This window comes from Stegostoma tigrinum, chromosome 42 (assembly GCF_030684315.1).
Source record: "Stegostoma tigrinum isolate sSteTig4 chromosome 42, sSteTig4.hap1, whole genome shotgun sequence".
Classification (NCBI taxonomy): domain Eukaryota; kingdom Metazoa; phylum Chordata; class Chondrichthyes; order Orectolobiformes; family Stegostomatidae; genus Stegostoma; species Stegostoma tigrinum.
This window is the reverse complement of record NC_081395.1, coordinates 2,503,489-2,517,328: the sequence shown is the minus strand read 5'-3', so window position 1 is coordinate 2,517,328 and position 13,840 is coordinate 2,503,489. Positions and strand designations below refer to the sequence as shown.

Below are 13,840 nucleotides of genomic sequence, written 5' to 3'. Positions count from 1 at the left end.
GGCTGAAGGGCCTGTACTGTGCTGTAATGTTCTAATGACTTAGTATCTCAGAGGGTTGTACAATCTTGGAACTCTGCCTCAGAAGGGAGAGGAGGTGGGATCACTGAATATTAGACAGAGGAGGATCAATTCTTGTTAGGCAGGGGAGTCAATAGTTACTGGAGTGTAGATGGGAGTGCAGAAATCCAAATGCAAATGCATCAGCCATCAGCTGTTTGGGGAGCATGATCAAGGGACTGAATAGCCTACATCTGCTCCTATTTTGTATGCTTATATCCCTTCTGTTCTGAGGAAAGGTTACTCCTTCAAGGAGAGGATAAATTATACGCTGGCATTTTCTGTAATATCAAACCCTGAGGTAATTGAGGCTGTGTACTTAAATTGGGAAGGATTAATTCAAGAGGCGAGAATCACAGCAGCCTCCCCAAACCCACCAGTGTTTGCTTAGCTACTATGTAAGATGGGGTGGGTGGGCTGGAGTGAGTTGTAGGGCTGACATTTTCCAACTTAGGCTCTGGAATCCATCGACTGGGAGAGTTGGAGGACAGAGGTGATATCACTGAAAGTTACAAAGTACCAAAAGGGGTGGACAGGGTCGATGCAGACAAGATGTTTCTACAGGCTGGGACTGGGTTAGGGTTAGAGAGAATCAACGTGAGAGCAGATGGAATAAGACAAACACAGTTGGGTGTGAATGAGCAGAGACCCAACACCCTGTTCCCCACAGAAGAGCCCAGTAAGGGCTTCACAGTAGAACAAGCCAGTTCCACACAGACTGGGTGTAAAGCTTGAAGAAACCCCCTCTTACCTATATTAGGATGATTTAGAATCTTCATTATTCGCACTTCACGAAACAACTAGAACAGAACAAACAAAATGATAATTTATCTAACACAATCTGATATCTTTCATTACTTTACACACAGAATTTACATGGGAGCTGTTTACCAAACTTTAACCCTGTGGCCAAAGATTCAACCCGTCTTTGTCACTTGCCCTATTAGGGGATCTCAATATCCATTTTAAAATGAGGGACAACCTAAGCACAAACCGATCCAATCCCGGGGAGAACACACAGGCACAAACCGATCCAATCCCGGGGAGAGAACACACAGGCACAAACCAATCCCTGGGAATACAGATTGACAATCTGATCCAGTCCTCAGCGGCCATACATGCATAATAGTGACAGAGCAGACACTAAATAATCTCAGCTGGGCGACTATATAGACATTGTACCAATCTCAGCCATCACTGAAATTCTGCCAATAGATGCCAATGTGATTGAACAATATTACATACAAATTTCAGTGCTGGTGTGGTATCAGGTAAATAGGTCAGTTCTCACTTTGAATCAAATACACATAGAAGATAGGAGCAGGAGTAGCCCAGTCAGCCCCTTGAGCTTGCTTCACCATTCAGTCTAATCATGGCTGATTGTTGAACTCAATACCCTAAACCCATCTTTCCCCCATAACTCGAAATCCCTTTCACCATATCTACCTTCTTCTTGAAAATGCACCATGTTTCACCCTCAACCACTTCTAGCAATAGTGAATTTCACAGGCTCACCATTCTCTTTGCTAAACGTTTTACCCCATCTCCTTAAACTATGACCACTGTTCCACTACATCAGGAACATCCTTCCTCCATCTAACCTATCCAGTCCTGTTAGAATTTTATAGTTTTCTATGATATTCCTCCCTCATTCTTTTAAACTCCAGTGAATGCAATCCTAACCAACTCAACCTCTCCTCAGACATCAGTCCTGCCATCCCAAGTAATCTTTTGCTGCATTCCCTGCATAGTATGGAGGTCCTTCCTCGGATATGGGAACGAAAACTACACACAATATTCCAGGTGTGGCCTCACCAATGCCTTGTGTAATTGTTGCAAGACATCCCTGTTGCTCTACTCGAATCCTCTCACTTTGAAAGCCAGCATACAGCTTGCCTTCTTTACTGTCTGCTGAACGTGCACACTTACCTTTCAGCGAATGGTGCATAAGGATTCCCAGAACTTGTTGAACATTCCTCCCTCTCAATTTACAGCAATTAAAATTATAATCTTCCTTCATATTTTTGCTATTAAAGTGAATAACCTCATTTATCCACATTAAACTGCATCTGCTCTGCACCTGGCCAATCACACTGTAACAGCTCTGCATCTCCCCACAGCTCATTCTTCCACCAGTTCGTATCACCAACAAATTTTGAGACAATACAGAGTCAAACAGCACAGAAACAGATCCCTTGGTTGGCATAGTGGCTCAGTGGTTAGAACTGCCGCCTCACAGAGAGAGAGACCGGGGTTCAATTCCACCCTTGGGAGATTGTCTATGTGGAGTGTATACATTCTCTCCATGACTGTGTGCATTTCCTCCAGGTGCTCAAATTTTCTCCCATAGTCCAAAGATGTGCAGGGCAGGTGGGTTAGCCATGGGAAATGCAGAATTACAGAGATAGGATAAGGGGGTGTGTCTGGGCAGGTGTTGTTTGGAGGGTCAGTGCAGACTCGATGGACCGCTTTTGGGATTCTGTGATTCTAATATGTCCATGCTGACCAAATTTCCCCAAACTAAACTAATCCCACTTGAGGGCATTTGGCCCATTTCCCTTTAAACCTTTCGGATTCATGTGCTTGTCCAAATGCCTTTTAAATACTGTAACTCTACCTGCATCTACATGAATAGCTGGGTACAAGTACCCACACTGTGGCAGTCCACTAGTCACTGCCTGTCATCAGGGAAAGATGCACTCATTCCTACTGTTTCCTGCCTGCTAATCAATTTTCTATTCATCACAATACACCAGCCTCAATGCCATTAATTAATTTTACACATTAATTTCTACATGGGGCTTTGTGAAAGTGCAAATAATCCACATCAACTGGCTCCTCCTGATCAACTCTACGAGTTACATCTGGGAATAATTCCAGTAGATTTCATGACCACAATTTTCCTTTTGTAAATCCACACTGGCTATGTTGGATTTGAGCACTTTTTTTCAGGACTCTGCTATTAAATCTTTTATAATGGACTCCAGCATCTTTCCAACTATCAACATCAGACTCACTGGTCTATAACTCCATGTTTTTTTGCTGCCTCCATTTTGAATAGTGAGGCTACCCTTCAATCTGTAGGAACGCTTCCAGGGTCTAAAGAATCTTGGAAGATGACCACCTATGCACCCACTACTTCTAGGGCCACTTGTTTATCACCTGTAGCCACAGGTAAGGTGCTGCAAAAAGAGGTTGGCTAGTGTGGTGTCATGTTTAAGGATGGCTGCAAGGAAAAGTCAGGGAACAACAGACAAGTGAGCCTTACGTCAGTTGTAGGTAGGTTAGATAGAACATAGAACATAGAACAGTACAGCACAGAACAGGCCCTTCAGCCCACAATGTTGTGCCGACCATTGATCCTCATGTATGCACCCTCAAATTTCTGTGACCATATACATGTCCAGCAGACTCTTAAATGACCCCAATGACCTTGCTTCCACAACTGCTGCTGGCAACGCATTCCATGCTCTCACAACTCTCTGCGTAAAGAACCTGCCTCTGACATCCCCTCTATACTTTCCACCAACCAGCTTAAAACTATGACCCCTCGTGCTAGCCATTTCTGCCCTGGGAAATAGTCTCTGGCAATCAACTCTATCTATGCCTCTCATTATCTTGTATACCTCAATTAGGTCCCCTCTCCTCCTCCTTTTCTCCAATGAAAAGAGACCGAGCTCAGTCAACATCTCTTCATAAGATAAGCCCTCCAGTCCAGGCAGCATCCTGGTAAACCTCCTCTGAACCCTCTCCAAAGCATCCACATCTTTCCTATAATAGGGCGCCCAGAACTGGACGCGGTATTCAAAGTGCGGTCTAACCAAAGTTTTATAGAGCTGCAACAAGATCTCACGACTCTTAAACTCAATCCCCCTGTTAATGAAAGCCAAAACACCATATGCTTTCTTAACAACCCTGTCCACTTGGGTGGCCATTTTAAGGGATCTATGTATCTGCACACCAAGATCCCTCTGTTCCTCCACGCTGCCAAGAATCCTATCCTTAATCCTGTACTCAGCTTTCAAATTCGACCTTTCAAAATGCATCACCTCGCATTTATCCAGGTTGAACTCCATCTGCCACCTCTCAGCCCATCTCTGCATCCTGTCAATGTCCCGCTGCAGCCTACAACAGCCCTCTACACTGTCAACTACACCTCCGACCTTTGTGTCGTCTGCAAACTTGCTGACCCATCCTTCAATCCCCTCATCCAAGTCATTAATAAAAATTACAAACAGTAGAGGCCCAAGGACAGAGCCCTGTGGAACCCCACTCACCACTGACTTCCAGGCAGAATATTTTCCTTCTACTACCACTCGCTGTCTTCTGTTGGCCAGCCAATTCTGTATCCAAGCAGCTAAATTCCCCTGTATCCCATTCCTCCTGACCTTCTGAATGAGCCTACCATGGGGAACCTTATCAAATGCCTTACTGAAGTCCATATACACCACATCCACAGCTCGACCCTCATCAACTTTTCTAGTCACATCCTCAAAAAACTCGATAAGGTTTGTAAGGCATGACCTACCCCTCACAAAGCCGTGTTGACTGTATTTGATCAAGCCATGCTCTTCCAGATGGTCATAAATCTTATCCCTCAGAATCCTTTCTAACACCTTGCAGACGACAGACGTGAGACTTACCGGTCTATAATTGCCGGGGATTTGCCTATTTCCTTTCTTGAAGAGAGGAATTACATTTGCCTCTCTCCAGTCCTCAGGTACGACTCCAGTGGAGAGCGAGGATGCAAAGATCTTCGCAAGTGGCGAAGCAATTGCATTTCTCGCTTCCCAAAGCAGCCAAGGACAAATCTGGTCCGGGCCTGGCGACTTGTCAATCTTAATGTTAATCTTAAGGTTGTTGGAGAACATTCTGAGGGACAGGATTATATGCATTTCGAAAGGCACAGACCGATTAGGGATAGTCAGCTTGGCTTTGTGCCTGGGAAATCATGTCTCACTAAGTTGATTGAGTTTTCTGAAGAAGTGACAAAGAAGCCTATGAAGGCAGTGGTAGGCAGTGTCTATATGGACTTCAGCAAAGTGTTCGACAAGGTTCTGCAATGGCAGACCAATTAGTAAAGTCATATCATATGAGATGCCGGGAAGCTAGCCAATTGAATATGACAAGTTGGAGACAGAGGGTAGTGTCAAAGGGATGTCTTTTGGATTGGAGGCCTGTGACCAGTGGTGCTCCACAAGGGCGAGTTCTGGGTCCACTGCTTTTTATCATTTGTTTAAATAATTTGGATGTTACCATCAGATGTACAGCTATTAAGTTTGCAGATGACACCAAAAATAGGTGATGTAGGGACAGTAAAGATTATCTCAGAATACAATGGGACCTTGATCTGATGGGCCAATGGGTTGAGGAATGGCAGATGGCTTTAATTTAGCTAAATATGAGGATGTATTTTGTTAAGGCAAACCAGGGCAGGGCTTATACAGTTAATGGTTGGGCCCCGGGGAGTATTGCTGAACAATGAGACCTAGAGGTTCATAGATCCTTAAAAGTGGAATCACAGGTAGGCGGGCACACTTGCCTTCATTGGTCAGTGTATTGCAGTGGGAGTTGGGATGTCACTTTGCAGATGTACGGGTAATTATGAGCGACTTTTAGAATACTGCGCAGAGTTCTGGTCACGTTCTGTACGAAGGATGGTGTTAAATTTTGGAGGGTACAGGAAAGATTTACAAGCATGTTGTCAGGGTTGGAGGAGGCTGGCACAATTACAACATTTAAAGAAGTGCCTGGCTGGGTATATGCATAGGAAGACTTTAGTTGGATGTGGGCCAAATGCTGGCAAACAGGACTAAGTTAGATTGGGATATCTGGTTGACAGGTTGGACCGAAAGGCCTGTTTCCATGCTATATGACTATAAGTAGTCTGGGATGTAGATAATCAGGCCCTGGGAACTTATCAGCCTTTAATCTCATCAATTTCTCCAACACCATTTCTCTACTTCAGTTCCTACCTCTCACTAAAACCTGCACTTCCGCCCCCATCATTTCTGGTGCATTATTTGTGTGCTTTGTAAAGGCAGAAGTGAAGTATGGACTTAGTTCATCAGCCATTTCTTTGTTCCCCATTATAAATTCCTCTGTTTCTGGCTGTAAGGGACCTATGTTAGTTTTCACCATTTTTTTTCCCCTCTTGGCATACAGAAACTTTTACACTCAGTTCTTATGTGCCCCCAAGCTTTCTTTCATACTCTGTGTTCCCTATCTTAATCAGTCCCTTGATCATCCTTTATGGACTTCAAAACAATCTGTTGTTTTTTTCTTGCCAATTTGTATGCCTCTATTTTGCATCTAATCCTATTCCTAATTTGCTGGAAAAGCTCAGCAGGTCTGGCAGCATCTGTGAAGGCAAAAACTGAGATAAGATTCGTCAGAATCGGACCCAAAACGTTAACACTTTTGTCGTTCATAGATGCTGCCAGCCTTGCTGAGCTTTTCTAGCAATTTTGTTTTTGTTCCTGTTCCTGATTTACAGCATCCGCAGTTCTTTCTGTATCTATTTCTAACTTCTCTTGTAAACCATCGTTTGGCCACTGTTCTCTTTGTGCCAGACAGGAATAAACCATCTTTGCAAGTTCATTCATTCGCTCTTTGAAGCCACTGTTTATTCATGGTCACTCCATTCAGTAACATTTCTCAATCCATCATAGTCAACTCACGCCTCATACCATTGGCATTTCTCTTAATAAGATTCACAACCCTAGTCTCAGAATTAGTTACATCACCCTCCGTCTTCCTGAATAATTCTATCACATTGTGGTCGCTCGTCCTCAAAGGGTCTCTAACAACCACATTACCAACTGTTCCTTTCTCATTGTATAATACCTAGCAGAGGATGGCCTGTTTTCTAGTTGGTTCTTCAACATATTGGCCCAAGAATCCATTTCATATTCATGGTAAGAATTCCTCCTCTATAGTATTGTGATTAAGTTGATTCAGCCAATTTATGTTCAGATTAAAGTCACCCATAATTACAACGTTCTTTTACCATATACATCTCTGATTTCCCGTTTAGACTCATGTTCTTTCAGTTGTTCATCATATAAGGAGTACTCACCATACTCATCAAGCTTGCACATTCAAAACCCAAAACAAGCCATTGACAGATGTGATTCTGCAATTGGGTGGCACTTGCTGAACTATCCTGAGCATGCTAACAGCGACATTAAAAACTGGATTAACATGGCTTATCCACACTTGCCACAAGTAACGTGTATTCCCTCCCAGGCATGCTGTTTGCTGCGAATGAGCACTGCACATTTTCTGGATCTTGGAGAATCAACCAGAGGTAATTTGCAAAACCAATCAGCATTTTTTTCTCCCTTTAGTAGAAATTGCTGTATTTGTCCGAAATTTGTCCTTATGAGTGCAAGACAAATGCTGGAGTTGCTCAGCGTAGTGTCCTAAGCCCAACCATCTTCATCTCTTTACCAATGATCTTCCTTCCGTCATTAAGCCACATGCGACATGTTCAATGATGATTGCACAATGTTCAGCACCAACTGCAACTACTCAGATACTGAAGAAGTTCATATTCAAATACACAAGATCTTGAAAATATCCAGGTCTAGGGCTGACAAAGTGGCATGTAACATTAACACCACATAAATGCAGGCTACGACCACCACCAATGAGACAACCTAACCACTGTCCCTTGGCATTCAGTCGTGTTAACATCATCAATTCCCAACTATCAATATCCTGGAGGTTATCACTGACCAGAGACTCAATTGAACTTGCCAAGTAAACACAAGAGCAGGTCAGGGGCTAGGAATACTGCAGTGAGTAACTCACCTCCTGACTCCCCAAAGTCTGTCCATTATCGAGACGGCACAAGACAGGAGTGTTATGGAATACCTTCCACTTGCCTGATTGGTGCAGCTCCAACACTCTCAAGTAACTTAATACCATCCAGGACAAAGCAGCTCCCACTTGATTGGCACTATATCCACAAACACCCACTCCCTTCATCCCTGATGCTCAGTAGCAGCAGTAGTATACTACGACCAGATGCACTGCAGAAATTCACCAAACATCCTCAGGCACTAGCTTCCAAACCCACGATTACTCCCATCTAGAAGGGCAAGGGCAGCAGATACATGGAACACCACCATCTACAAGCTTTCCTCTGAAACTATCATCATCTTGGCTTGGAAATATATCACTGCTCCCTCACTGTCACTCGGTCAAAGTCCTGGGATTCCCTCCCTAGGGGCATTGTGAGTCAACCCACAGCACATGGACTGCAGCAGTTCAAGACAGCTCACCACTACCTTGGCAAGGATATTTAGGGATGGGAAATAAAAGCTGGCCAGCCAGCAATGCCCACGAATGAATTAAAAACAAGTTTCTCTTTTCAAGTAGTTTCAAGTTCTGTTCCACCAGGTGACTGTTTGGACAGGACAATGTCTTGCTGGGCTGTTTGAGGGTTCTGGAGAAGGGTCACCGGACCCAAAACGTTAACTTTGTTTTCTCCATCACAGATGATGCCAGACCTGCTGAGATTTTCCAGCAACTTTGTTTTTGTTTCGGAGAGCAGTTGGAATTCACATTACTGTGGCTCTGGAGTCCTATTTCGGCCAGATGCTATCTTTAGGTATAGATGGAAGGTTTCCACCTCATTGGTGAAGCAGATGTGTTTTTACAACAAATCTATGGAGGTTTTTTGATCACCAACAGTGATCATAGCTTTTTAATCGCAGACTTATTTAATTAAGTGAATTAATTTAATGAGCCCCAGCTGCTATGGTGGGATTTGGACTTATTCAGACTGGCAGTTCAGGCTTCAATATTAGAAGTCCAGTCACATATCCATTAGGCTGTAGCTTCTTCATATAAGGGCAGAATTCTAAAAACACAGGTTTTATGGAGGACAGAGATAGAATAGAGAGGTTAAAGGAGAAAATTCCAGGTCTTTGGGCCCAGGGAACAGCACGGTGGCTCAGGGGTTAGCACCGCTGCCTCACAGCACCATGGACCTGGGTTCGATTCCATCCTCAGGCGACTGGCTGTGTGGAGTTTGCACGTTCTCCCCGTGTCTGCATGAGTTTCTTCCGGGGACTCTAGTTTCCTCCCGCAGCCTGAAGATGTGCAGATTAGGTGGACTGGCCATGGGAAATTGGCCCATAGTGTCCAGGGATATACAGGCTAGGTGGGAAATGCAAGGTTACAGGGATAGGGCAGGAGGTTGGGTCCGGATGGGATGATCTTCAGAGGGTCAGTGCAGACCTGATGGGCCGAATGGCCTGCTTTTACACGGTAGAAATTCTCTGAACTCAGTAGGGGCTAATGATGCAGAGATTAAAACTAGGGGTGTTAAAGGGCCAGAACTAGAGAAGCTCCGAAACTTCGGAGAGTTCTAGGGGCTGGAGGAGGTCCGCACGTACAGAGTCACACAGAGAATGTGAATAGGGTGAGAATTGAAACATTTTCCAATAATACAGTGAAGTGATAGGAATGACAAAAGGGTTTTTGCTAACCCTGAGCTGCCTAAAATGGTAATAGCAGCCACACAAATCAGGAAATAAATCTGCCCTTTCTTGCAACTTTCAGCTTGTTTGCTACAATAAACATTTTCTCAAGTCTGTCATGTATAAATACCTAAGCTCTCACACTCCCCTTAAGTAGCTGCAGAATTTTATTTGGTGCCCTGATGAAGGCCGATAACAATCAGGTTCTAACTGTCTGGCATTTGTTTTTGAGGCCGAATGCACTGGAATTTATGGGTGGTCCCCACTTAAAAGCTTGCGGCTGTGAAGAAATTTGTATCCAGATTGGGAACTGGGGAGGGAAAAAAAGGCATTCTGGATGAGAGTAAGTACTGTGCAAAATAACAAACAGGATTAGCATGATGTACACAACTTCTCAGCAGAAGTACAAGTCCATGGAAGATACACCCAGGAACCATACAGCTGCAGTATTGATCAGTTATGGGTTACAAAAGGAAGCTGCCTTTCTTCAAACAGTTAGGAATAAGGGATTTCTGCAACTTCGGTAGGGGAGGAGGAAGACCCTACCTCCAGAAACAATTCCCAGCTCAAAGATGGGCTCACTGCCCTGACTGCAAGTTGAACAGGAGATGGACAGAGAGAGAGAGAGAGGGAGGGAGAGAGGGAGAGAGGGAGAGAGGGAGAGAGGGAGGGAGGGAGGGAGGGAGGGAGGGAGGGAGGGAGAGAGGGAGAGAGGGAGAGAGGGAGAGAGGGAGAGAGGGAGAGAGGGAGAGAGGGAGAGAGGGAGAGAGGGAGAGAGGGAGGGAGAGAGGGAGAGAGGGAGAGAGGGAGGGAGGGAGGGAGGGAGGGAGGGAGGGAGGGAGGGAGGGAGAGAGGGAGGGAGAGAGAGCACGTCACAGAGATTAAAGAACTCTGCGGTAACCGCACCTCCCCACCCCTTGTGGTTATAAATAAGTACGAACAACACTGCAGAGCAGCCAAGTGCTGACGTGCCAAGGGTCAACGTAAGAAAATACTGCTCATGTTTACATTGCATGTCTCTGAAAAATAACCAAGTTCTATTTATGCCAGGGCATGCCATGACCGCTCACAAGTACTTCAGTCTGGGGCATCAGACAGCGTTCCATTCAGATAAGCGTTAATATCTGCCTTCTTCAAACAGACTCCAGCCCGGCCTAATTCATGCCATGGTACATGAAGCAGCACAGTGGCTAGATCACAGGATTATTAATCCAGTCAATCCCAGTTCACAGATATCAGTTCCAATTCCAGCAGAGCAGCTTCAGAATATAAATTCAAACAAAGAAATCTGAAATATAAAGCTACCATCAGGAATGATCCTGAACCTGCTGCACTGCTATCGAACTGCTTCCACAGCAAAATCTGCTGTCCTGACCTAATCTGGTTTACTTGTGACTCCAGACCTACTCCAAATGGCTAATTCTTTACTGCCCTGACAAACAGATAAGTAAGACACTTCCATTCCACAGTATCAGCTCACAACGACTAGCATCTCAAGGGCAACAAATACGAACATTGTTGGCAAACATGTCTAAGCACTGCCATTTAAGAGATGGTCAACAGAGACACCAAGTAGCTCAGGCTGTTACATGATGGTTCACACAGCATTGCGGGAAGGCAAATAAAACATAGAAAAATACAGCACAGTACAGGCCCTTCGACCCACAATGTTGTGCCGTGGATTAATCCTAATCCAAAAATAAAAATAAAAATAACCTAACCTACATTCCCCTCAATTCACTGCTGTCCATGTGCACGTCCAGCAGTCGCTTAAATGTCACTAATGACCCTGCTTCCAAATGCAAATGCTGACAGTAGTTTATAATGAAATTCAATAACAGGAAAACTTGGTTAAACATCAGAAGTAACGCTAGTGCACAAAAATCTGCCTCAAACCCCAGATTTTCAATGTGCAGAGAACCCAGCAATTTCTGAATTGATGAAAGAGTAGGTTGACAGAAGTAAGCGCCGACACCATACCTATGTATACATGAACCTAGGTAACAAAGACAGGTACAGGGAGCTTATGACTTTGAACAGAAATAACTCCCCTGAGATTTTCCAATAGCTGCACATGACCAAGAGTGGTGTGGTCAATCTTTCTTTCATTGCTGACAGGAACCGAGTACCACACCTCAGAGTAAATACCAGTTCCTTCCTGGAAAGTGCGCCCTGGGCTCACGTGTCCAGCACGGTTCAGTATGCACCACTCTTAAACCTTCATCGGCCTGACTTACAGGCAAGTCCCTCTCTAGGTTTTGAGCACCAACATCTGGTTGACACTCCAGTGCAGTACCAAGGAAGCACTGCATTGCTGGAGATTTCACCTTTTGCAGGAGATATTAACTGGAAACCCTGTCAGCCTCTTGGATTAGGTTACAGCTGCCATGGCCATTATTAGGAGAGGAGTAGGTTACAGTGTGCCAACTGAAGATGTGGGAGCAATGGGCCGGGGGAATAAACCCACAGGGTCCAGGGGTAGAGCGCTGAATGGGAAAGACTGGGTCGCTGCGCAGAGAACCAGCATCAATTTGATGGGTTGAATGGTCTGCTCCTGTGCCGTTATAATGTTCAAGTTTAGAAGGCAGCAAGTGGGAGAGAGGGTAGTGACAGTGGGAAGAGAAATACAAGCTGCGATCCACAGCTCCAGCTGACTTTCTGACATGATACAAACATCAGCCATGGGTCAGTGGAAACCTTGTGGGTCAGAGATATACAATAAATACATTTACATCATAGCAAACAGGAAACACATTTCACAAAAAAACCAAACACAGAATGACTTAAGCTATCCAACAGAATCAAATGACAATGAGAAAAGCCACTCTGCCCACTGCGTTCATGGCAGCTGCACTGTTTGGCTTTGCACTCATAGCTTTGCAAATGATTCAACTGAACACAAAGCCACCAACACACACATTTTCAGACACTCCCTCAGTTGTTGTGTATGATTCACATTTGTTTAAGATGAGATTACTGTTGTGTTTATCAGTTATAATTACCCCCAGTTACCCTGGACACAAATCATGCTTCCTGAGATTTCAGTGCACATTGCCAAAAACTCAAAAGCTCCAATCCATGACATGAACACAAGAGGACGTCAGTGTGAGGTTTTCCATTTCAGATCAAAAAAAGACAAGATTGGGTTTTTTTTTTGTAAGAAGGTACAAAGTTAAACACGGTGGCTATCCAATGAGATTGGTGGGTTCAGGTGTACAGCTCTTTAAAATGTCACAAAGAGGCTGCAGGAAGTAATGAAAGGAGGTGAATGGAAAGCTAGCCTTCGTATCTGAAGGGCTGGAATATAGCGGCGCAGATGTTATGCTGCAATTATACAAAACCCTAATTAGACACCACTTAGGATACGGTGTGCAGATTCGAGCACCACACTTTAGGAAGGGATGGAGGCAGGGAGTTCAACACAGATTTATAAGAATAGTACCTGGACTTCAGGGGTAAGGTTATGAGGACAGATTAAACAAATTAGGCCTTTATTCTCCAGAATTTAGAAGGTTAAGGGGTAATCGAATTGAAGTGTTCAGGGTACTAACAGGGAAAAGCAGGATAGATAAACTATTTCCACTGGTGAGGATTCTAGAACTAGGGTCACAGTCTAAAGAGTCAGGGGCAGGCCAGTCAGGAGTGATATTAGAAAGCAGAGTGGTGGAAGTTTGGAACTCTTCCACAAATGGCAGTCAATGCTAATTCAATTGTTAAATTTAAATCTGAGATAGACAAATTTTTATTAATGGTATTAAGGGTATCAAGGGCTCAAGTCAGCCATAGGGAGTTATGCCACAGATCAACCATGATCTCATTGAATGATGGGGCAGACGCAAGGAGATGAATGGCCTACTCATGTTCCCATGACTCAACATGTCCTTCTGAGACAGGTGAAGAAGCAACCTCCTTTCTTTCTTTAATCATTCGCAGGATAACGGCATCGCTGGTTAGGCCAGCATTTATTGCTCATCCCTCGTTAGCCAGACGGCAGTTCAAAGTCAACCACATTGCTGTGGGATTGGAGTTACATGTAGGCCAGGCCATGTAAAGGTAGCAGTTTCCTTCCCTAAAGAGCATTATTGAACCTGAGGGGCTTGTCCCAACAATTCACAATGGATTCACGGTCAGCACTAGATTCTTAATTCCAGATACTTTTTGATTTCAAATACCACTATCTGCTGGGGCAGGATTTGAACTCAGGTCCCCAGAATGTTAGCTGGGTCTCTGATTAACTGATCAATAAAACTACTAGGCCATTGCCTCCCCACTTTCAGATACCCAACACTCAG

The 13,840-nt window shown here is 44.4% G+C and overlaps 1 protein-coding gene across 9 annotated transcripts in view; it reads right to left on the bottom strand.

Annotated features, from left to right (window-relative positions):
• Window positions 1–13,840, bottom strand: part of mark2b (MAP/microtubule affinity-regulating kinase 2b) — a 147,377-nt gene that overhangs the window by 39,772 nt on the left and 93,765 nt on the right. For all 9 annotated transcript variants that reach the window (XM_059641673.1, XM_059641674.1, XM_059641670.1 and 6 more), the window contains one exon: window positions 809–857. In XM_059641673.1, coding sequence (XP_059497656.1) covers window positions 809–857 — 49 coding nt within the window. The remainder of the gene's footprint in view (window positions 1–808; window positions 858–13,840) is intronic.